Source organism: Sus scrofa, chromosome 8 (assembly GCF_000003025.6).
Source record: "Sus scrofa isolate TJ Tabasco breed Duroc chromosome 8, Sscrofa11.1, whole genome shotgun sequence".
Classification (NCBI taxonomy): Eukaryota; Metazoa; Chordata; class Mammalia; order Artiodactyla; family Suidae; genus Sus; species Sus scrofa.
This window is the reverse complement of record NC_010450.4, coordinates 2,003,762-2,028,587: the sequence shown is the minus strand read 5'-3', so window position 1 is coordinate 2,028,587 and position 24,826 is coordinate 2,003,762. Positions and strand designations below refer to the sequence as shown.

The 24,826-nt window shown below is 58.6% G+C and overlaps 1 protein-coding gene across 1 annotated transcript in view; it reads right to left on the bottom strand.

The window, feature by feature from the left end:
• The window catches only part of RGS12 (regulator of G protein signaling 12), a 103,581-nt gene that overhangs the window by 46,383 nt on the left and 32,372 nt on the right, over positions 1-24,826 (bottom strand). Inside the window, 2 exon segments of the mRNA XM_021100805.1 lie at positions 4,105-4,126; positions 20,892-21,008. Coding sequence (XP_020956464.1) covers positions 4,105-4,126; positions 20,892-21,008 — 139 coding nt within the window.

Sequence of the window (24,826 nt, the reverse complement as noted above, 5' to 3'; positions counted from 1 at the left end):
TTCACTCAGCAGACACTTGCGGCGCCACGGCTGTGCTGGGCGCCTGGGACGACCCTGAAGCCACTGCGTGGAGGTCCCTGTCTGGAGCGTGGGTGGAGGGAGCAGCCAAAACCAGCGACACAGATAAACAATGAAAATGACAGGACCTGTCCGCGGTGCCGTTAGGAAGTGAAGCCTGGGCCACCACCCTAGCCCGCGCAGGCTGGTCAGGGCGGCTCCCGGGGCGGGGGGGCTGCTCCAGGCTGGCAATGGCACCCTAGACGGCACCGTGCAAGGCCACCCGAGACTCTGTGTGTCCGAGGGGCAGCGGGAGTCCAGGGAGGAAGCCTGGCAGCCGTGGGGGAGCAAACCGCGGGGGCAGGCGATCAGGCGGAGGAAGTGGGAGGCGGCTGCAGCCTGGTGGGCAGGGCGGGGTGCTGGCAGCGACACAGAGCCCAGGGAGGTCAAGGGGGGACCCGCATGCTCGGCGGAGGGGCGAGGCTGGACAGGTCAGGCTGCAGGTCTGTGACGCAGCAGGGCGGACGTGTCCAGCCCCCAGAGCCACAGCCCCATCCCCACGCTCGTGACCGACGTGGGCCTGTGATGCGAAAAGCTCCCCCACACCCCAACTTTCCAAGCTTCCCGTGTCCAGGGATGCAGGGACCATCTGCCCTCCAGGATGTGGGGGCCGGGTGGGAGCGGGAATCCTGGCAGAGCCACTTGGTACAAAGTCAAAAAAGAAAGAAAGAAAATACGAGAAGACGGAGTTCCCATCGTGGCGCAGTGGTTAACGAATCCGACTAGGAACCATGAGGTTGTGGGTTCGCTCCCTGGCCTTGCTCAGTGGGTTAAGGATCCGGTGTTGCTGTGAGCTGTGGTGTGGGTCACAGACGTGGCTCTGATCCCGTGTTGCTGTGGCTGTGCTGTAGGCTGGCGGCTGGAGCTCCGATTCAACCCCTAGCCTGGGAACCTCCTTATGCCACAGGAGCGGCCCAAGAAATGACAAAAAAAGACAAAAAGAAAAAAAAAGAAAATACGAGAAGACACTTATGACACGAAAGCTGCACTGTGCCAGAGCCAGTTTCAGAGGGCTGCGGGCTCGCTCCCCTCCACGCAGGAAGTCTGCTCCAGGCTGGGGGCGGTCCGTGTGAAGACGCAGTTGAATCATCTGCCACAAGGCAGATGGGTCCAGTTTTGAGCCCCTCGCCAGTGCCAGAATGTTCTTCCTGGTCTTGCGGCAGACCCTGCCCCCTGGACTCACTTCGAGTTCCGGTTTGACCTCAGAGACTGACCCCTAACCCCTGCTTCTCGGGGTGCTCTCTGCCACGGGCCCCTCTCCCCGAGAAAGTGAGAAGGCGCGCTTTGGGTTGGTAAACGTGGCGAAATATCACGTCCACCTTCCCTCAAATAAAGCCACGCAACGAGCTCTAAGGTGAGAGCCTGTGCGCCACGACGGCACGTGTGAAACGAGCACGGCGACGTCTGGGTGTACGTGAGCTCACCGACAAGGCGAACCCCACACAAAGTAGCTCCCCGTGAGTGGTTATCAGTCACCAGGACCAGGCTGGACGCCGAGGCGGAGGCCCCCGCTTGGGCAAAGCCTGCGGCCCAAGGCTGGTGCCTGAGGCCTGGCCTGGACCGCAGGACGCACCGCCCCTCGGGCCTGAACCTCCCGCTCAGCGCGCGGTGCGGGTGACGGGGGGACCGGATCCTCTCAACCAGCCCCGCGCACTGTTGGGGGCGGCGACCCCAGGGAGCAGGCGTCGGGACGGCGCGTCCGGGGCTGGAACTGGGGCTCTCGGGAGATGGGGGGCTGGGGGACCTCAAGCAGGCAGACCTCAAGGTCTGAGTCCCAACCTCTTAGCTGGGCATCCCTGTGCCCTCTTTCTGCCGGGTGTTTTACCTGTAAAGACGGCAGAATATAATAATGCAGCCTCCTGGAGCTGACATGCAAGTCAAAGGAAATAACTTTTTCTTCTTCTAATCACAAAAAAATTGAGGATGGAAAAATAATAAAAGCAAAAAACTCAATAGAACACATACATCTGGCGCAGCCCCTGAAATCCAGGGTGCGCCCCTGAAATAGTGACCTGTCCCCTCCCCGCCCCGCTGAGAGGGACCCACAGGGAGAGCCGCCCGGCCGAGGGGCACCAGGTCTAAAGTGGGTGGGGAGCCCCCCCAGGCTGGGGGACCACTTCCTCAGAGGGGACTCAGGGCTGTGAGCCAGGGGCTCCCCACGCTTGGGAAGTTTAGCTTTTTAAAACCTGTCAATGGACTCTGCGTAATAAAACTCCCCGGGGCTCCTACTGCTGACGGCAGAAACCTTTAGAGATGACTAAAGCTCAGTATTTATGATTAAATGGAGCATACGCAGCTTCTCGGGCGGTATAGCCTGTGAAAGTGCGCGCCTTCAGGCCGACAGGGGCAGAGCAGCGAGGTCAGTGCCAACAGAGCGCTGTCCTCACCCGCTTTTATCCCGGGTCTGGTTACAGCTCTTATTTCCTTTCATGAAGCAAGTTTTCCCCGTTCCTAACTTAAGACGGATGAAATGACATGATTATCACTGTGCAGAAGCGAGGAGACAGAATTCCTTTTATTAAAAAATAAATCCCCGAATGCAAACTTCAGGACCCGTTCGCTCTCAGCTTCAGAGACCAGCCCCTTCTCCCATTTCCCACGGCCGGGCTGTGACCCTAACTGGCAGCGAGTGACAAGCACACCCTCCAGGTCGGCAGGGCTCTGGGCCCACCCCTCCCAAAAGACAAGGCTCTGGGCCTGCCCGTCCGCCTCCCCCATATTGGGCTCCGGACTTTAAACCCCCTCCCAACAGACGGGGCTCTAGGCCCTACTCCCTGCACCCCCACAGACCGGGCTCTGAGGCCTACCCCCCAGTACACACACACCACACACACACACACACACACAGAGAGACACACAGCTCTGGGCCCTAACCCTCCCCTACAGGAATGTAGGGCTCTGGGCCCTCCCCACCCCGTGTACCAGGCCCGCCCCCTTTCTATTTTCTGCTTTTTAGGGCCGCACTCGCGGCACATGGAGGTTCCCAGGCTAGGAGTCCAATCGGAGCTACAGCCGCCGGCCTGCGCCAGAGCCACAGCAACGCGGGATCCGAGCCGCGTCTGCGACCTACACCACAGCTCATGGCAACGCCGGGTCCTTAACCCACTGAGCAAGGCCAGGGACCGAACCCGAAACCTCATGGTTCCTAGTCGGGTTGTTTCCACTGCGCCACGACGGGAACTCCCCCAGACCCCTTTCTAATGCCCGTAACTGCAGTCGGCAGGTGTGGGACCATAAAAAGTGTCAAGAAAGCTACACCTGGTTTCTCTGTCACTCACATAAAGAGGGCACAGCGCTGGCAGAATGTGGAGCCCACAGGCAGCATATAAACGAAGAGAAAGCATGGATGCATTGTGACAAATTTTAAAATTCAACTCTCAAGACACACAACAGGTTAATTAAAAACACATGGAAAAGAAACAAAACGAAACCTGTGAGCAAAAAAGCTTTGATGATTATTATAAGAAATGAGGAACATTCGAAAGAAACTCCAAATCGCTTTGGTGTGTTTATAAAACAATCACTGAACTACAGTGATAAGGTCACATCAGAGAACCATCTTAGTGAAATACGACATCCGGCCACCTCCTCTCCGGGTCAGTCCCTTCCACGAACCCCCACGAGCAGAATCGTTGGGAAACAGAGAGGAAGCTTTCCATCCCTTCACCCCACAGCTCTCCAGTCACCTACTCAACTTTGCCCCAGAAGGGAAGGAAATTCAGCAACGGAGACGTCTCGCTCGAATTTCCAGAATTGCACAAATTCAGCCAGAGCTTTGAGATCTCCAGCTGCTGGTTCAAAAGCCGGTTCTACCACCGGGCCGGCAGGTTCTAACTTGCCAGCGCAGGTCACGCTGAGCGTGTCCTTGCCACACACTGCTCCCCAAACACATGTCCCAGCCACCGGAAGCCCCCACGCTGGCTGCGACCAGGCCCCCCGGGATGCGGGGAGAGCATGGTTGATGAGTGAGTCAACAGCAAACGCATTCCCACAATTAGAAAACTTCATTAAAAATAATAAAAATATACATCAGAAATTGTGACTTACCACCATCAGACACAGTTGCAGACTGAAAGAAAAGAGAGAGAGACATGAGTTAATGACGCCGCATGACAGGTCAGGAGCCAGCACGTCCACGGGAGGGACAAGGCCAGAGACCCTGGGCGTCCCGTTCTGTCCCAGAGCCCCGACGCCCAGGCAGGAGTCCCCGGCTTCCTGGGCGAGCCCCGCCCCCGCCCTCGCCCCGTCTCCACTGGGAGAGAACAAATCCCAGCACGTCTGACACCGCAGCCTTAGCAACAAGCTCAGTGAGGACAGCTCTACCCATCCGGGAGGCCAGCACCCCGCCCACAGCCGGCCGGGCGGGCGCTGCACCCAGGACCCAGGCCCGCCCGAGGTGAAGCCGCCCAGTGGTGGTGGTGGTGGCAGAGGGGGGCGGGCCAGCTGGGAGCAGGCAGGTGGGGGGTCCAAGGAGCATCTGGAAGAGGCTGCAGAGAGGAGGTGCTGCTCAGGGGCCCCGAGGACAAGAACAAACAAGCCGAGCCGGATGGGATGGGCTGGGGCGGCAGGGGCGGCAGGGAGGAGCCGGTGATCAGAGTCAAATGCCGCTGGGACAGCGGGGCAGGACCCGGGGCCACGCATGCTGGTCAGACACTCCGAGGGGGGCCGCCTGGGACCGGAGGGAGAGGACTGGGGAGGAGCCGGGCAGGGGCCCAGACACCAGGCAGACTTGGCAGCAGAAGGGGAGTGGGTTCAGTGCAGGGGCCACTCGTTGGGGTGTCCTGGTCACAGCACAGGCACAGCCTGAGGGGAGCGCCAGGTGGGGCCCCAAGGCAGCGAGGCGGGGCACATGGCACTGGGGGGGCAAGCTGCCCTCGTGTCTTTACCAGTGAGGAAGCCTCCCAGGACCCCAGGGCATGAGGGTCAGAGGTTCCCGGGGTCAGCTGGCTTCCAGTAAAGCCCCTCCACCCTGGGACAGTGGTCTGAAATCTGAAAAGAGCCACCGTGTCACTTGCACCCCCTGCTACTGTTTGGCCTCCCCACTGCCAGCGCCAGGACCCGCGGGCCTCGCCTCCCAGCCTGTATGAGGACAGGGACGCTCATTCTGAGCGGACTCGGTCTCAGCCGCTCACTGGTGGGACTTACACCACAAGACGAGGGAGCCCCCACCCCTGCCCGGCAGGGGGAGGAAGCAGCTTCCAGGTGGCTTGAGAACAGGGCTCGTCTCGGCTTCAACCCATCACGAGATCTGTGTCAGGAAAACTCTGGAACTGCGTCCTGGCACCTCTCACATTTTCTCAATAGTAAAAGACACGTCACTGTGGCTCCAGCTTTGAAGCTTTCTTTCTCTCTTTTTGTTTCTTTTTTTGCTTTTTAGAGCTGCACCCACAGCATATGGAGGTTCCCAGGCTAGGGGTCCAATCCGAGCTGTAGCTGCCGGCCTGCACCACAGCCACCGCAATTAGGGATCCGAGCCGCGTCTGCGACCCACACCACAGCTCACGGCAACGCTGGAGCCTTAACCCACGGAGCGAGGCCAGGGATCCAACGCGAGTCCTCACGGATACTAGTTGGGTTCGTGAACCACTGAGCGTGGCGGGAATTCCCTCCAGCTCTTAAGCGTTCCTCTTGCCAGACAGGTGGGCAAAGGGCAGACCCCAGGGAGCCAACGCTCAGTGACCAGCCCTCAGGAGCCAAGGGTCTGGTTTTCATGAGGGAGGTGCGGGTGGTCTCCTTCTCGGAGCTGACGCTTCACCGGAAAGGTGCCCTTCTTCCTACGCTCACAACCACTGCCTATGACCGTGCGATGGAGCACACAGCAGCAAAGGCGAGTTACTCCCCTGAGATTAGGAGAGTGAATCTGAGAGCTCCCTGGTGGCTCAGTGGCTGAAGGATCCAGCTCAGGTTGCTGCTGTGACACGGGTTTGATTCCTGGCCTGAGAACTTGCACTTGCTACAGGCGCAGCCAAAAAAAACCAGAAAATCTGCAAGGCCATACAGAAAATCAGAAATACTGTCCATAATAACTTCTGAAAAATAAGTCATAAAAGGCAAAATCCATCAATAGGAAGGACATGGTTCACTTTATGCTACAATCATGATTCAAACTGAAGGCTGAGGAGTTCCCGCTGCGGCTCAGCCGAAACAAACCCGACTAGTATCCATGAGGATGCGGGTTTGATCCCTGGCCTCACTCAGTGGGTTAAGGATTTGGTGTTGTTTCAAGCTGCACCATAGGTCGCAGATGTAGCTTGGGTCTCGAGTTGCTGTGGCTGTGGTGTAGACCAGCAGCTACAGCTCCAATTTGACCCCTAGCCTGGGAAACTCCATGTGCCATAGGTATGGCCCTAAACAAACAAAATCCTAAAGGCTGAAGCTTTAGCAGAGCGAACAAAATGCAGTAAAAAAATCTCCACACACGTCCCCCAAGTGAGCTGAAACTCGAGATCTAGGGGAGTGGAATGTCCCCAAAGCCAAAAGAAGGTGGCGGCTGAGAGCAGGGCTGGGCTCGGCGCGTCTGCAGGGGCTCGGCTGGGGGCGAACAGAACCAGGTAAGGACTACAAAAGTGCTTTTAGAACAGTTTTAGGTTCACAGAGAAACTGTGAAGTGAGTAGAGAAACAAACATACTTTTTAATACTCTGCTGCTTCAAAAGAAGTGAGAGGAGCTGTTCCCGTCGTGGCACAGTGAAAACGAATCCGACTAGGAACCAGGAGGCTGCAGGTTCCATCTCTGGCCTCCCTCAGTGGGTTAGGGACCCAGCGAGCAGTGGAGTAGGTCGCAGAGCTGCTACGCAGATTGTACCCAGCCCCAGGCCAGTCCTCCAGGGACTCCTCCGGGACGCCCACCAGGAAGAGGCATCCCGGGTTCCAGCCGCGGGTGTCCGGCAGCTTCCAGGAGGACTCGGAGTCTCCAAGTCGCAGCCTCAGGCCATGTTCTTCCCCCCCTTCCCCGGCCTGCGCAGCTGCGCCAAGAGCACTGTCCAAGCCCAAGACACTAAAGAAAGTTCTAGGCATCTGTGGAGCCCCAGACCGGCAGCCCCTGCAGGCTGCGGGTTCTCCCAGGGGCCAGGAAGGACACAGAGGTCAGAACACCCCCACCCACCCAAGGCCCTAAGTTCTGCACAGAGACCCTTGATGAAAGGCAAGCTCACGCTGGGACGGCTCCGAACATAAATCCACGTGGAAGGACCACCAGGAGCCAGATGGCCGGCCCTTCCCCGTGGCCCCCCACCGCCACCCCGCTTCACAAATGGCTTCCCTGGCAAGTGTTTCTCTCCCAACCTTCACCAAGGTGAAGCTCTGTGGAGACATGCTTTATTTTATTTTATTTCATTTTTTGCTTTTTTTTAGGGCCGCACCCTTGGTATACGGAGGTTCCCGGGCTAGGGGTCAAATCAACGCTACAGCTGCCGGCCTGCACCACAGCCCCAGCACCGCCCGATCCGAGCCATGTCTGCGACCTACACCACGGCTCATGACAAGGCCAGATCCTTAACCCACTGAGCGAGGCCAGGGATTGAACCTTTGTCCTCATGGACGCCAGCCAGATTTGTTTCCGCTGCGCCACGACGGGAACTCTCGAGACTGCCCCTCCAAGCTCACAGACTTCGGGAGAAGAACTCCCGAGCAGATCACTCCATTTAAAATAAAGGCAGCGGAGTCGTCATCAGCCTGACTCTCCCGTTCACCACCCACCATTCCCTCTCCTTAAAAGTACACGCCTGGGAGCTGGGCCGTCGCAGGAGCCGATATCTGGTATCCGGACGCCTGGTCAGTCCGAGCCCCCGGCCCTTTGGAGAAGGGGCTTCATTCTAAGAGGAGGGGGCACCTGGCAGGTGCCGTCACAGGAGAGGGGAGGGGGAGGTGGCCATGGGCGGAAAGCGGAGGCCTTGGGCTTCCCCCGGGGCCAGCGCTTGGCGTGGGGGCGGATGAGGAGGTGCCACCCAGCGACCTGCCGACAGCAGCGCCAGGGGGAAGGCAGGCAACCCCCACATCACTTCCACTTGCCTTGGGCTGACATGTCCAGTTCTGACCAGTTTGAAGCCTGGTTTGTGTTTTTCCGAGCGCATCCTGGCTGACTGGGGAAGCTCTCCAAACGGGACCGGTTCTGAATCGCCCACAGCCTCTTCCTCAAGAACCCCCCCCCCAAGGAAAGGAAGACCACTGCAGCCCCGAGAGACTCAAAGCAGGCACTCCACTCCCAAACTGCCCGGCATCCTCGGAAGCGTTTCTATGAATTCAATCTTCACACTTTCCATTTTGGTTCTGATACGCAGTATCATTTGTATTAGTGACGTGATTTCCTTGGCCTGTCCTTGCTGAGTTCGTCCGCACTTCCTGTGTCGACGTGCTGTACTTACAAAAGGTGCAGCTGCAAAAGACACGCTGCCGTGAAAAGATCCCGAAAGGGAGCATTTTTCTGTGCTTACGATGTAAACAGCAACTCTAGCAAACAGCTCTAAAAACTCCTACAATACGTCTCCAAGACTGGAGTTTACACTAATGTGAATGCATTTGTTTTAAAGAAACTTACGAAGCATCTTAGATCAGTAATTTCAGTTCAAACAATCTCCGCTCCTCGGGTCAGCCTCTTAGACCCGATAATTCAGTGGAAACTGATTTGGACTTATTTCCAGCAGGAAATTTGTCTGGACCACACACATGCATGGATATTTTATTCTGAATGGGCACTTTGAAAGTTTTTGATGCTTCCTGTGAAGAGGGCTACCTGGTTCTGATTCATCAAGGCCAATCCTGTTAGCAACATCGGATAACGGCAGATATTACAACATGGCATTTCTTAATTACCCTGATACATTGTAATATACAGTTATATAAATTTTCAGTTTTGGATTTTGAGCCACTGACAAAATTGCCTACCTCAAATATAAGAAATATTTTAAATAAATACATTAAGTAATTTTAAAATAATTTAAAAAAATTTTAAGGGAGCTCCCTGGTAGCCTAGTGGGTTAAGGATCCAGCATTGTTGCTGCTGTAGCTCAGATTCAGCCCCTGGCCTGGGAACGTCCTCAAGCCACTGGCACAGCCAAAAACAGGTTTTTTTTAATTAAAAGAAATATTAAATAACTATCTCTGGCTCTTAAATAAGAAACAAAAGGCCTGCAACTTGCCCAAAGACATCAAATGTTTGGAAAAAAGAGAAAAAATTTAATACTCCTAAGGATGAAAAACAATCCAATTTGCATCATCTAGTTTATATTTATCTGACCTTTTAAAACCTTGATCATCTAAGTTTTATGGCGACTCCTCGCTGAGTGGAGCAGAGGAGAGAACAGGTCAAGTGGGGCTGCGAAGACCCCAAGGGGCATGGGGGGGCACTCTTCTGGCCCCGCCCACACGCCAGCCTGCCCTCCGCCAGCAGGCTCAGGTCTTCACCCCGACCACGACCCCGAAGGGGTCCAGTTAGGGGACACGGGACAACCCCCCCCCCCAGGACTCCCGGTTAGGGGACACAGGAGTGACCTCCCACAGCCCTGCAGCCTGAGCTTTAAAAGGGGCAGTGCCCACGATCCATCCCACCCAGGGCCACGGCCTTGCACACACAGCTGCACGACCTCTTTCCAGCAGTTTCAGACACGACGGGACCCAGAGCTCATGTGCTGGCAGGTTCCAGCTCAAACCGTGATGTTCACAGCACCGCGGGTGGGTCCGGGGCTGCCCAACAACCAAGGCGGCTGGGCACAGGGAGGGCACAGGGAGGGCTGGGGCCCTGCGTGGGGGGCAGGGGCAAGCGAGGGCCTCAGTCAGACCCAGCAGAGGGCCGGGTGCAGAGTGGCTTCTCCCTTCAGTTCGTGTGTGCGTGCGCGTGTGTGCATGTGTGTGCGTGTGCGTGTGTGTGTGTGCGCATGCGCTTGCACAACCCCAAGGAACTCTTCCATCTCCAATAAAATCAGATGAGATGGAAAACCCAAAGAATTTAACAGCTACGTTTCACCCAATTCATTACAAAAGCTTCCCCGAGTCCGAGGTAACACGGGGCCAGGGGTTCAAGGGAGATGCCTGACTTCACACACGCGCCCCCTGACCCTCCTGCCGGAGGGAAGACTGGAGCCCTCCCCACGGGCGGCCCTGGTTGAGAAATACAGGGTCTGACCACGCAGACCAGGCCAGGCGCGATGTCTCAGGGGTGCAGGGTGACCGTCACAACAGCGTCCCCACGGGCCAGTCCAGGGAGGTTTTGGGCGGAAGCAGCGCCAAGTACAGGAGCCCCTCTGGGTAAAGAGCCCACTGGCTTGTGTGCTGCAGACCGGAGCCCAAGGCCCCGCTCTCAGCCCGCGTGGCAGCCCAACCCCAGGAAGCGTTTTCTCGTAAAGGCCGAGATGGAGCCGCTGCTTCCACACCTCTGCCCGCAGAGGTGAGCCCCGAGCGGGAGCCTGTGCCCGGGCAGGTGCAAAATTGCTGGAATGGCTGCCACGTGCCGAGGAAACACTGGCTGAGCACCCACTTGGGCCGGCCTCCTCCAGAAGCAGGGTGGCCGCCACAAACCTGCACTCATGTCAGGGGCTAGAGCTCAATCCAGAAACATCGAGCCTGCCGGCCGGGGGGCAAATACCACCAGAGCGTGTGGCACCGAGGACCTGACTCGGTGTTCCCTCGGCCGCCTGCCGCTGGAGACAGAGCCCCAGGCTCCAGGCAGGGGGGCCGGTGGGCGGGGAGGGGGCTGAGGAAGCTTAAAGTCAGGCAGACCTGGCGGGTCTCGGGTCTCGGAGGGTGGGGGCCAGGGGCCTGCTGACTGCAGGGCTCCGGGGTTGGGACCAGGTGGGAGCAGGTGAGGACAAAACCCCTGGGTCGGAGGGCAGGCTGGGCAGGGCAGCCTCCATGTGGCAGGGGGCGTTGGGGCGCACAGACCCCAACACTGCAGGAGAGGGGCCCAGCTGCCACATAGGGATGGGATGGAGGGGGATGGGGTGGAGGGGGATGGAGGGAGATGGAGGGGGCAGGGGGGAGTGGAGAGGGGTGAAGGGGGTGAAGGAGGTGGAGAGGGATGGAGGCGGTGGAGGGAGGTGGAGGGGGCAGGGGGGAGTGGAGACGGGTGAGGGGGGTGAAGGGGGTGGAGAGGGATGGAGGGGGGTGGTGGGGAATGGAGAGGGGTGTGGTGGAGGGGGATGGAGGGAGATGGAGGGGCAGGGGGGAGTGGAGGGGGTGAAGGGGGTGAAGGGGGTGGAGAGGAATGGTGGGGAGTGGAGGGGGATGGAGGGATGGAGAGGGGTGAGGGGGGTGAAGGGGGTGGAGGGGGATGGAGGGGGATGAGGTGGAGAGGATGAAGGGGGTTGAAGGGGGTGGAGGGGAGTGGAGGGGGCCGGGGGGAGAAGAGCTCACCCCCAGGACGCAGGAGAAAGGAGCCGCGTGCAGCCGCGTGGGAGGAAGAGTGACGCAGGCAGAGCCCAGGTCAAGGTGAGAGTCTCTTTAAGGAAAAACGGGAAGGTGTGAAAATAGAAACCTGAGGACAGCGTCCCTCGAGTCCACCAGGAGGCCTTCTTCCAAGACAGATAACAGGCTCAGGGAGTGAGAAAGAATCCGTGCGGCCCACACACCAAGCTGGTAAACACAGCCGTCCGGCCAGGCCGACGCTTTCGGCTGGAAGAGGCCAGGGCAGAGGTGCGCCCGCACGAGGGGCTGCCCGCCGGCTCCGATCAGGGCCCCCCGGGGCAGCGGGAGCAGGAGAGGCCCACGTGGGGGAGAGGTGGGTGAGCACGAGACAGCTCGCCCGGCCTCAAAAGGGAAGCCCAGTCAAATGTGAAAGGCCCTCATCCTGGAGAGACGGCGGAGGGCCGGGCGCCCGGACGCAGCAGCCCCCGACGCGCGAGCTCAGCTCCCCTCCCGCCCGCCCCCGGCACCACGAGGGGGTCCTGGTGTGCCTTCCCCACTGCCCCACGCAGGGAGGGAGGGAAGCATCTTCCTGTCTGTGCTCTGCCTCCTGTCTTTCTTCCCTGGGACCTGCAGTGGGGTTGGGGGCGCCATCCCCCCCGCGGCGCCTGCAGCCTTGACCGCCCCCGCAGCCGCCCCCGGTCCTAACACCTCTCCGCTCAGCAACACCCAGAGAAGAGGATTTAGCACCTTCTTACGGTGCAAGCTTTCCTTCCCCATCCCACGAAGAGCCCAGCGCCAGAAGGGAAAAGCCCCTTGGCATCAGCAGCTCTTTCCTGGCACCCTTGCCGCCCGGAGCCCGGCCTGGGCAGAGAGGCCCACAGACCCTCACAGCCCACTCACGACCCACACGAAGACTGCCTGAGAGCCAGGCCCCGCCACCTGCCACCCTGGGGGTCTGTAGTCACGCCCAGGACACACAGGAGGGCCTGACGTGGTCCAGCCCAGGGAGAGCCGGGTCAGACACCGCAGGGCGCCAGGCAGGGGTCCACACAGAAAGCCTTCTCTTCCTGTGACAGCTGCCCTGGTCTCCTGGGTCCCCGGTCCCCCTCTCGCCAGCATCTCGGGCTGAACTGCTCCTCGTGAAGGGGTGGAAACACAGCAGGAGGGGGTGTTGCTGGGGCACAGGGGCCCATAAAGTTCAAAGTCACTTGTGCTGGATCTTGTTTTTAAGTGACAGGTTCACGCGGGCGGGACAGGCGGGGGTTCCTTGGCCCCCTCTGTGCTCCGTGACAGGTTCACGCGGGCGGGACAGGCGGGGGTTCCTTGGCCCCCTCTGTGCTCCGTAGCGGTTACAGGACGTGGCCCAGCGAAGGCTGCAGAGCCTTCTCTCCCGTGAAAGGAGGCGCCCACAGCAGGCTTCCCCAGCGCATCCGCACTGCGGGCCGGGGCGGGCTCGCCCTGGGCCCTTCCTCTCTGCCCTGGAGGCCTCAGCACACTCTGCCCCCTTTCCCACCTGTCAGACTGCAGGACTGCACCTGCCTGCTGCCCCCGGCTTAAACCATGGCCACACCGACCAGACCTTGTGAACACTTATTTGCTGGGTTGAGCGTCTGAGAAATTTCAAAAGGAATCCAAATTATATAGGCAAGTACAAAGGCAGATTTCTAGTGATCTTTTTTCATTCACTCAAAGAACAAAATTTTCTAAACCTTACCTTTATATGCTATGGCAACAGAAATGCTGCCTACACACAGGTACAAATGACTAATGGTGACCCGGTCCACGGGCACAACAGACCCGAAGTTCCCTTTTCCAGCAGCACACGAGGTAGAATCTACAGGAACAGTGACCGCTCCTGCCCGGCGACGGCCAGAGGCAGGCACGCAGCAAGCACGCTCGTAAACATCAAAGCCGGTCCCCACCCTCTCAAGGCAGCCTTGCTAGTTACAAGGGGTTTTCAAAATACATGCTAAATATTTTTAAAACCCATCAAAATCTGCCCTTGCTGCTGCAGCCTAATTCTTGACCTGTCTAGCAGACTCATTTCTCCTTTCCAGTTAAAAGGAATGACGCTGTCATTTTTCTAAACCCAACATCCAAACCAGTCACTTCGGAGTAAGGAGTTTCTCCTGCCCCTCCCTCTGGAAGATTCTCCTTCGATATCAGGAGAGCACATCAAGATGAAACACCTCGCAGAAAAGAATGAATTTAAATCGGTACCCAGCAATTAGTGACAATCTTCTATAAATAATTTTCCTTTATTTTTGCCTTGACATCCACACAGCACAGCCACGGGAGGAACATAAAAATTATTATTACTATTACTATTATTATTTAGGCAAGAAATAGATTTATTTAGATAGGACGCTTGGGAGAGGTGCAAGCAGCCAGGCAAGGAGGCTCTGCCCTGAGAATCGGGGGGGCTACAGTTTTATGATCCAAGGGGAGTGCAGAAATTATTCTTTTTATTTCATCTCAAACCTCTTTAAAAAGGTTTAAAGGTTTAAAATTATAGTAAGTTCAACCTTAGAAGCGCAGACACGGATCAATCACTAAATATGATTGCCAGTAGTTCCCTATGTGTGTATATGAAGCACCGACCCGTGACATTTAAAAATGCGAGACAGATGTAACCGAATCACTTGGCTCCACACCTGAGACTAACACAGCCTCGTAAACCAACTCTGCTTCAACTTTAAAAAGAGAAGAAGTTAGACATAGAACAGTAATTTAAAGAGTATGTTCGGCTTTAATGCAATTATCCAGTGGAAATTGAGTATCTCGACAAAATTAATTCACTTATCTTCACAGTCTGTTACAATTACCACGCAGGGACCAGAAAAGCATCGCTGTTTTCTGTACGGCTGACTGGAACACAGGCAGTGTCCCCCGAGAGGCTGGCCCGGACCCAGCACAGCCGGCCCCCCACCCGGCCAGGCTCTGGGTGGTGGGCTGTGGTTGCAGAACCGGGCTTTGACCTCCCCAAACTCACTCCGGGCTCCACGATGGAAACACAAGAAAGACATCTTCAGAGTTTACACTTACGAGCTACTAAACAGGCAGAAAAAAAGCAGTAGCCCAGAAGCCGGGTAGCCTTACAATAATTCTAAGAGTTACATGGCGTGAACTTACCTGCTGACTGTTTAAAATCTGAGTCTCCTCTGGCAGCGCTTTCTCCAGATTCATCTTAAGTCAGGAAAACTTGCGACACACACAGGCGCGCAGACCTAACACACACGGCGGAGCCCGCCGCACGCCTGCGCCCGCCAGAAAGTTTAAAGACCCTGCGGCTGGGCTTCCAGTCCGCTCCCCTCGTAACCCATGGCAACAGGACACTGCAGGAAGCGGCGCTCTGCCAGGGATTCAGACTCTATCTCGATTGTCTCATACAAAGAAAAAAAAGCCGTTTACACAAATCTCGCTGTGAGATCATTTTTAAAGTATTTCCTCTACGGAATCAGAAGAACCAAACTGGAGCTGAGAGGGGCGGTTTCTCAGCACGGCAGCTGCAGAGGATGTGCTGCGCGGCCGCGCTGCAGTTCCAAGCCTTAATTACAGCGGCTGACGGGTCTATTATAAGCCTCCGTGCGCACGCGTGTGCCGCCGGCCCTCGGAATCGGCCCTGTTCCTAAAACCCGTCTCGGGCACCCACCTCTGTTCCACCATCTGCTCTGCCTGCCTTCCAACACCCGACCCAACCTGCACGGGAGGGAGCCGCGCAGGTCCCGGTTTTAAAAAGGAAGCAGGAATGTGGAGGAAACTGCTTCCAGAAGTTAGGCATGACGGCTAAGCTAAACTACCTGGCTTTGGGGAGGTCTGGGGTACACTGCTCCCCCCAAGGGCCTTTGCCGCCAAGATGTCTCAGCAGCAGGTGCCAGGGGCTCCTCGGAAGGGCTCCAGGAACCCCTCGTTCCAGTGTGTTGGACGGACTGGGCCTCAGGAAGCACCCTGCCCACGGCTGCAGGCACCGTGCCCGGGGCCAGCTCGAGGGATGACAGCCCTGGTGTGGGGTCAGGCTGCCAGCCAGAAGGCAACAAGCCCGCCCCCCCTCTGCCTTCCATGGGAGAAACGCGCCCTCAGCCAGCATCGGCGTCCAGGGAACGGAATCTGCGACACGGCCACGGGCTGTGTTTACTGCAAAAACACACCACACTGCCCAGGGGGGACATTCACAGACGAGGGGGCCCCGGTTCAGCTTCCTGGGACAGCTGCCCTCAGGAGACCCGCACACAATGACCGCGTGGAGGCAGGGACAGCGAAGGAGCAGAGGCCACCACAGCCACCCTCGCGGCTGCCGCCACCACGACCACTGAGCCTGGCTCTGGGGGCTGGGATGGACCTTCCAGGAGGAGGAGACGGTGGCCTGGGCCTGGCCGGGGGGAGGATGGGAGGCTGCCCCTCCCTGGAAGGGAGGCTCCAGGACACAAGAAGCCACTCCTTCCAGCTCCTGGGGTCCCATGGTGCCCACCTGGTCTGGGCAGGGGAGGCGTGCTCAGAGCCTGTCCTTGGGCCTCGCCTTGACGGGGAGTAGGGGGCGCCCTTACAAAAGGACCTCTGGCAGAGGGACGTCACCTTCACCCCCTCCCCCAGCAGCCTTGAGGCTGGGAGGTACGTGCCGGAGGCCTGCAGGGCAGGGACAGGCCCGGCCAGGCCTGCGGGCGGACACGCTGGACACAAGGACCTCACTGTCCTCCCCAAGCTCACACTCCCCTGCCCAGCCTCACCTTGTGCGTGCACACACACACACACACACACACACACACACACACACACACACGTCTGGAAAGATAACCAGGGGGTTTTCACCGTGGTCAGCTGAGCCATGACTGGGACCCTGGCCGTTCTCACGGGCTCCCGCGGGGCCTGTACTGACTGACAGGGTTTGGCAGTGGCCTCCTCGCCAGAGCACAGAGCAGCATCCTAGCCCCAAAAGCCCACCCTGGGAACGACCCCCAGGGATCAGGCACAGAAAGGGACTGCAGGACGGGCCAGGCCCACAGACCAGCAGAGAACCTCCTGCTGGGACCTGGGAGAACCAGCGCCCAGGAGCTAAGCCGCCCAGGCCACCACTTAGGTGCCACTCTTGCCTTTATTTTGAGCGTTTCAGATAGAAATACCCGTGTCCCTGCAGAAGCAGCATAATTTCACCTTGCGTGCGTGTGTTATGCATTTAGCCCAAAAAGCAGCCCGGGCCCATCAGGATCCACGTGTGGCTGTCGCCTCTGGGTTCTTCTGTCTCTTTGGGGTTTGCTGTCTCCTCTTTGGCTGCCAGTCTGCCCACAGGGCAAGCAGAGGGTGGGGCAGGAATCCGACCACGACCCCTGTGCTGGCCGGCGCCCTAGGCTGCCAGGGCCGGGCTGCCTCCTGGGGGAGGAGAGGTTCCCACAGCTCCCGGAAGCCAGTGACCAGGACACTCTGAGCACCGGCCACGCCCACCATCGCCCTCCTCACTGGCTGGGGACCAGGCCCAGCGCTGCCCCAACAAACGTGGCAAGTGCTCATTTGGGCGGGAGAAGGAAAGGCTGGCGGCGGCCTGGGGTGTGGCGCTGCCAGGAGGCCAAGGGAGCGCCAGCTGGGGCCGAGCCCCCCTCAGTCTCCAGCCTCAGGCCCCCCCTTTCCCTGGGCTGATGTCAGCGACGCTACTGGCAACCCTGGCAAGAAAGCAGGGTCTGGAAAGCCGGGGGTTCTCAGGGCACACGGGGGCCAGTCCCGGGGCTGGAGGGAGCTTAGATGCTACGTCTCTTGGCGGGCACCTGCCCAGGAGTCTGTCCTGAGCCGGGAATGGGGAGGAGAGCCCTGTGGGTTCAGGGGATGTGGGTCCAGCCAGAAGGGCAGAGGAGAGGGAGGCGGAGGGTGTACCAGCGGGAACAGGGGAGCCGGGCAGGGCGGCCACCCGTGGGAGCTGTATCCCAGGGCTGGGGACCTAACAAAGAACTCCTCCTGAGTTCTGGGTCCCCTCACAGCCATCACCTGCCTCCCAGGTGCCTCTCACGCGTCACCATCCCCCGCCCCACACCAGTCCTGGAAAGGGTGAAATTCACCTTCACACCCCTGACCCACCAAGGCTTCACGAGTCTCTGCCCCACCCTGGGCACAGCCAGCCTGGAGGGGACAGACAAGCATTTCACAAAAGGCTCAAGTCACGGAAGGGGGTGAGCAAGGACAACCTCAGAGGCCGGCTCGCGTCAGCCCCTCGCCCAGACCACCTCACGGCCCATACGGTCCCCCTAACTGCCGCCTTCCTGTCCCAGCACCCCCGTGCTCACTCTCAGCTCAGCCAACAGAGGGACTCTTTCCAAAATTGCCTCCTGCCCGGCCCGGCCCTGGACCCGCCTCCCCCCCCCCCCACGTGCAGCACGTCCTTCCCCAGAGCAAGGGCTGGGGTCAGTGCACTGCTGTCCACAGGCCCAGAATAACAGCTGGCACATAGTAGTCTCAGCAAACATTCGCTGAATGAGGAGACACCAGGGGCCCTGAGAAACCCTAGCCTATGCCCCAAGTTACCAGGATCTTAAAGAGAATTAAGATAATTTCCCATGTAAATAGTTTAAAGAGTTGACTAGCATAAGAAAGGCCAAAATAAGGAGCTCCCTGGTGGAGCAGTAGGCTAAGGACCTGGAGTTGTCACTGCAGCGGCTCAGGTAGCTGCTCTGGCAAAGACTCACTCCCTAGCCCGGTAGTATCTACATGCCACGGGCACAGCCAAAGGGAAAAAAAGAGCAAAATAAGCAAAATTTCTCAGTTAACTCCCCTAGAAATAGCAAAATATCAAACAAGAAATAGGTAAAAAGAAATGTCTTAGACACCATCCTGGATAATGTGAATCCCGTAAACTGCCCAGCGTGTCCCAAGATGAGCCAGAGGCTGGAAGGAAGGAGCCAAATTAGACCAGTGGCCAAAGCGGGCACCTGGGGCCCTGCCAGCCTCTGCTGCGGGTGGGCAGTCTTAGAAGCAAGCCGAGCAGGTCTGGTGTAAAGCAACTCCCTCAACCTCAGCATCAGAGGACCGGCTCAAAGCCCCCGCTCACCACCCGCCCCTGTGGAGAAGCCTGGACCAGTTCCTAGAGAGGGAACTGCGTGGACCCAGCGCCCCCTGCTGTCCAAGCCAGGCACTGCCAGTGCTGCTGACCCCACCTGCGCAGGTTCTGCAGAGAGCGGCCAGCACAGGCTCTGGGCCTTGAGGAGGGAGCGCGGAGAAAGGCCTGCAACCCATCGGAGGCGGCGGCTCAGCGCCCCCCCCCCCCACAGCATGGGTCAGCAGCCCAGTGGAGGACGAGGCGGGCAGCTCCTGGAAGCTGGGCTCGGGGTGCTGTGCCCTGGGCACACGCGAGGCCCTCTTCCCACGGCGGGCCCCACTCCTCCTCCCCAGCCTCTCGGGTCCCTGCCTCCGTAGGGACCGGCTGCCATGGCTGTGACCCAAACACACAGAAACCAACCTGACATTTCCAGTTAGTCTCGCGCTCTGAACTCCACATCCTGCTTCAAGAGCCCTCCAATAAGGCCCCTCCCGACAAGGACCCTCCCCAGGCTCTCATCTCCCTCCTCCTGGGCCCCTCCCCACACCCCTGGCTTCCTCGGCCCACTCCCAGCCCTCACGGTCAGCACTGCCCACTGCAGCCGGTCATGGGCCAGAAGGGACACTGATGGGTGAGCAGGGGGCCAGCATGGACCCTCGTCCTGCCGGTGACCAGGGCATGAGAGGGAACAGCCACAGTGAGCAGTGCCCAGCCCCGCGGGTCACAGGCCCCTCACTCCTGGAACACCTCCCAGAGCCCCAGGTACGTACAAGGCACTGGTACCACGGCACCCGCAGAAGCGCCTCCGTTCACAGAAGCCCGTTGCCATTTGCCACTGAGTGCTCGACAATAGCGGTGGGGGGGGACAGGGGGGATAAAGAGTGGTGGCCTATGCATCACTGCGTGCCACACAAGCCAAACATCCGACTAAAACTGCAGGGCAAATCTTGAAAACGTGACACAATGTTTTAAGAGTGGTAGGGTAAGTACGTTTGCGTAAAATTCTAATACAATGAAGGGCTGAGACGGCCAAGGGGTGGGGTGCGGGGGGAGGCACAGGTGGGGCACACAGGCCTGGGGGGCAGTGAACCGTGCCTGTGTGACCCCGCCCATCTGTCCAAACCTTTAGAGTGTGCAGCAGTGACCTCTCACGCAAACCACGAACTTACGCTAAAAGTAACGTACCCAGCACACCAGGAGTACGTGGGGATTCTCTGAACGCCCTGCTTAACTTTCCTGCAAACCTAAAACTGCCCTACGGTAACACAGTCACTTTTGAAGGGTTGTCGAGCAAAGGAAAGAGCATACAAAATGGTACTCTGAGTACCTGTGCAGTAGCATACCTGTAAAAGGTGTGAAACCCAGCAGGACCCTGCAGGGCCTTCCAGGGGACACCGCTTCAGGCCCCCGACCTCTCACCTCTTGTTTGCAGAAAAGCTTTAGCCCCCTAAGCCTTCCCTGAGTTCCAAAGAGCAAATTTAACCAGAGAAGTGAGAAAATGCAGAAACAAAAGAAAACAGTCAAGCAAGACAAAATAATAATGGTTTGGCCATAAAACAAAGCCAAGGACCTCCAGTTCCTCCTCAAGGGCTGTAGATAATATCCTGAGCCTGACTTTGAGCTGTTTTGCAGACACTGAGACCCTGAGCCGGTGGAAGAAGTTCACCGCACGCCGCCCACCTGCACGGAGACCCAAGACCCGCTGGAAGCAGAAAGTTGATGGCTGAGAATCCCGACACATCACTCTGTACCTCACCCCAGCCGATCAGAGAGCTGTGCGGGGCTGATCACGCATCCTCCTCTGAAAGCCACCGGGGAGCAGCCTCGTCTCCTGCTGGGCACCTGCAGTAAACACTGCCCTTTCCTTCGTGACTTGGTATTGGCAGCTTTTCTGTGAGTTGGGCGAATGGACCCAAGTTTGGTTCAGTAACAGGTGATAACAGGCCCCAGAGAGTTCTTGTGAGGCATCAACCAGTTCATATCCAGCGCCGGCGATGGCGTCTGGTGCGTATGACTGCAAGGGACACAGCGTGACACCATGCAGACAGAGGAGCACAGGGCGCGAAGAAGCCCTGCCCCTCCCCAAGTTCGAGGTCATGGAGGGGGAGGGGGTGGGTACACGCGGGACCCAAAGGAGGTTGAGATGCATCTGTGGGATTGATTTTCTTTCTTTCTTTTTTTTTTTTCTCTTTTGTCTTTTTAGGGCCGCACCTGCGGCCTATGGAGGTTCCCAGGCTAGGGGTCCAATCAGACCTGTAGCTGCCGGCCTCCACCACAGCCACAGCCATGCCAGATCCAAGCCGTGTCTGCGACCTACACCACAGCTCATGGCAATGCCGGATCCTTAACCCACTGAGCGAGACCAGGGATCGAACCCGCAACCTCATGGTTCCTAGTCGGATTCGTTTCCGCTGTGCCCCAATGGGAACTCTTGATTTTCATTTTTAAAAACCTGGCGAATAAACAAAGTAAAATGAAATTACCTCAAGGTCATCGAGGGAGCGGGTGACACTCAGCCTCCTGGACCTCCCAAAGGATCTCCGAGCCGGGGCGCGCTGGGACGGCGGGGCGAGGGCAAAGCCCCGCCCGAACTTTGAGCCCTAGAACGAAGAAAAAGATGTTGTCACCTTCTTGGGAGAAGGACATTCTGCCAGGGAGAGACCGGACAGAGGAGGCCTCAAGGCCGTCCAGGTCAATCTCAAGTTCCCTCCGTGTCACAACAGAAAAACGCCGTTGGGAAAGTCATCCTGGGCCCCTGAGCATGTTCTGTGTCCCTTCCACCTGTGCGTCCCAGAGCCCAGCCTCAACGCCACGTCCAAGGGCAGCAGAGGCACGTGCGCGCGGCTGGGGAAGCCCGAGTGGGCATGTCGGTGACGTGAAGGCTGGCTGTCAGCGAGCTCGCACTCTCACGCGGTGGTACAGGCATCGGAGGAAATGAGAGGCCCCCAAGAATTCAACGGTGTCTGAAGACCAAAGCTACCCAAGCGCAGGAAATAACCAGCCGTCCAAACATCTCATTCTTTCTCCGGGAAATGACCAGAATTAATTCACTGTCACTGTGCCAGCACCTCCCCACATGTGAGCCTGGCTCCAGCAAAGAAGCCATCACCTCTCAGCAGCAAAAAGCATCTCAGCTGAAAATCTCCAGTTCCAGGGTTCTGGGTTCCTGAGCAATGAGCTGCAGGCAGAAGGGAAGTCAGACGCGCCCTGAAGCCTCCGAGGCCTCGGGGTCTCTCTGCTCCTCACCCAGGTGAGGACTCTGTGCAGAAGGAGGAAGCACTTCTGTGCCTCCCAGCAAAGCCCCCGGCTAAGTCTGCACCGCCGACAGCACTGGGCTGCCTGACCAGGGCCCTCAGCCCTGGAACGGTCCCTCCTGGATGGCCCTTTCAGCCCCTCTCCATCCACCCCCCAGCTCTCTCCATCCCCCCTCCACCAGCCTGTGCTCCCCAGGTCACAGTGGCCCCCGAGAGTCTCTTCCTCCTTCCCCGGCCTGGCCCCCATGGCCGCTCACTGGGGCGCCCACGCCCAGAACCTGGCCTCCCACCTCTGGCCCGACCCAGGGCCACAAGCACCACAGCTGCAATCCGTCCATCTTTATTTCCTATTTTTAATCTTTGGCCACGCCCATGGCATGTGGAAGTCCCCAAGCCAGTGATCAAACATGAGCCACTGCAGTGACCGGCAAAACCACAGTGACCCGCAACGGTGGCAAAGCTGGATCCTTAACCCAGCGCACCACCAGGGAGCTCCCTCCATCTGTAGTAAAAGGCAGTGCGAGTGCCAGTGGCCACTGCCTTCAAGTCACCAGGCTCCCCATCACCTCACGGAACTCAACTGGCATTTCCTGGGCGCCTACCACGTGCACGGGGCCACTGGGCACCGAGAGGACGAGCTGGGTTTCTGGGTCTGAGGACCTCAGGATCTGTCGGTCACCCAAGGGTGTCCTCAGGATGGTAACAGAGGCTGGGGGCTGTCTGGACACATCACACACGGAGAGGCCCCGGAGGCCACACGGAATGCCTGCACGCCGCCGGTGGGCCTCGAAGGGACACTGAGAAAGAGCTCAGCTCCCGGGGAGGCGGGACCAGGCTGCCAGGGACAGAGGGTGGGCTAGGAAGCGGAGGAGGCAGGAGCAAGGCCGCGCTGCAGCCAGGGTGGGGCACAGGCTGAGCGGAAGGAGGAGGGACCCAGACAGGGGGGGACCAAGGGCCAGAGGACCTGACTCAGGGAGCACAGATGCCCAAGACCCGTCTCAGACACATTGTCACCCCAGCAAAGGGTCCTTGGGAGCAGGGGTGTCACTGCACACACTCGTTCGCTCTGCACACTGTCCCAGCAAACGCACCCTTCCCTCTCCACGTGGCCCCACCTGGCGGCGCCCTGGAGCCTGCCCACCTACGGTCCCCAGGCCGGTGGGGGAAGACAATACCCAACCTGGCAAAAGGGTGACACAAAGCCTGCCGGGAGCACAGGAGGGTGACACCAGGCCAGAGCCAGACCTCAGTGGGTTTGAAAGTGTCAGCCTGGAAGCAGCGAGGCCAGGGAGGCAGGCAGAGGGAAGCATCGGGCCTGGCGGTGCGCCCACCGTCCTCAGCGGGGTCCGCCCTGAGCACTCCCAGCACAGGGGCTCTTTCGCCTTTATTCGTGGGTCCCCAGTGCGCGAAGGGACGAGCTGTTGGAAAGCCTGCCCTGACGGGCACCCTGCTGGCACTGAATCATCCACTCCCAGACAGAGCTGAGCAGTAGGGAGCTCCCCGGCAGTCCAGTGGTTAGGATTTGGCACGTTCACTGCTGCGGCCCAGGTTCGATCCCTGGTCTGGGAACGGGCATCAAGCCACCGCATCCCATTGCCAAAAAGAAACAGAAACAGGGAGTTCCCTCTGCGGCTCAGCCATCAGCGAACCCGACTAGGACCCACGAGGATGTGGTTTCCATCCCTGGCCTCGCTCAGTGGGTTAAAGAGCCCGGCGCTGCCGTGAGCTGGGGTGTAGGTCGCAGCCGCGGCTCAGATCCTGGGTGGCTGTGGCTGTGGCTGTAGGCCGGCGGCACAGTTCTGACTCGACTCCTAGCCTGGGAACCTCCACGTGCCTCTGATGCAGCTCTTAAATAGCAAAAAAAAAGAAAAAAGAAAAAAGAAACAAAAACAAAACCCAGCAAGGATTATGGTAAAAATGGCCTAAAAATCCGCTTTCTTCAAAGGCAACTCTACTTCTTTTTTTTCTTTCTCCCCCCCTCCTTTTTTTTTTTTGCTTTTTAGAGCCACACCCATGGCATATGGAGGTTCCCAGGCTAGGGGTTGAATCGGAGCTGTCGCTGCCATCCTACACCACAGCCACAGCAACGCGGGATCCAAGCCACGTCTGCGACCCACACCACAACTCACAGCAACTTCGGACCCTTAGCCCACAGAGCAAGGCCAGGGATCAAGCCCACATCCTCACGGATACTAGTCAGATTCATTTTTTTTTTTGTCTTTTTGCCATTTCTTGGGCCGCTCCCGCGGCATATGGAGGTTCCCAGGCTAGGGGTTGAATCGGAGCTGTAGCCACCGGCCTACGCCAGAGCCACAGCAACACGGGATCCGAGCCGCGTCTGCAACCTACACCACAGCTCACGGCAACGCCGGATCGTTAACCCACTGAGCAAGGGCAGGGACCGAACCCGCCACCTCATGGTTCCTAGTCGGATTCGTTGACCACTGCGCCACGACAGGAACTCCAGATTCATTTTTGCTGAGCCACCACGGGAACTCCACTTCTTAAATTGGAAGCAACTCATCACAACTGCCTGTGAAGGGGAGGGGGCCACCCAGCCGAGGCCGGCCGCGGCCCCCAGCTCCGCCTCCCCGCCCCAGAGCACAGCCTGGCCACCAGCACGGGCTTTGGGGTGAGCTCTTCCGCTCCTGGACACTGCCTGGGACGGTCGCCTCAGAACGAGAGGGTGCAGAGTCCTGCAGCGGAGAAAGCCAGCAGATGCAGCGAGGGTAGAGCCCAGCCCTCCACTCCCGGGGGGGGGGCTCATTTCGCACGAGCAGCCCCCTAGACCAGCCAGTACAGCCTCCTCCACCTACAGGTGAGAACGGGCAGCCAGAGAAGGGCCGGCGTGGGGTGACACAGCCCGAGGCAATCGGGGCCAGACCCAGATCCCGCTGCACCGCAACCAGAACCGGAAACTCCCAGCCCAAGGGTGTAACCACGAGCCCATAAGCCCCAGGGGGCAGTGGCCGTGTCCCCCGGACAGCACGTGGCACAGAGCAGGTGCTCAGCAAGCCCCAGCCAAGGAGGCCAGAGCATCTGAAGAGTGTCCCGAGAGGCTCTGAGGAGGAAGGCCTCCGGCTGACATCCATGCCCTCCTGTCGCCTGGGTCCGCAGCGGCCGGAAAGCAAAGCCACACCGACTGCTTGACAGAGTTTCACGAC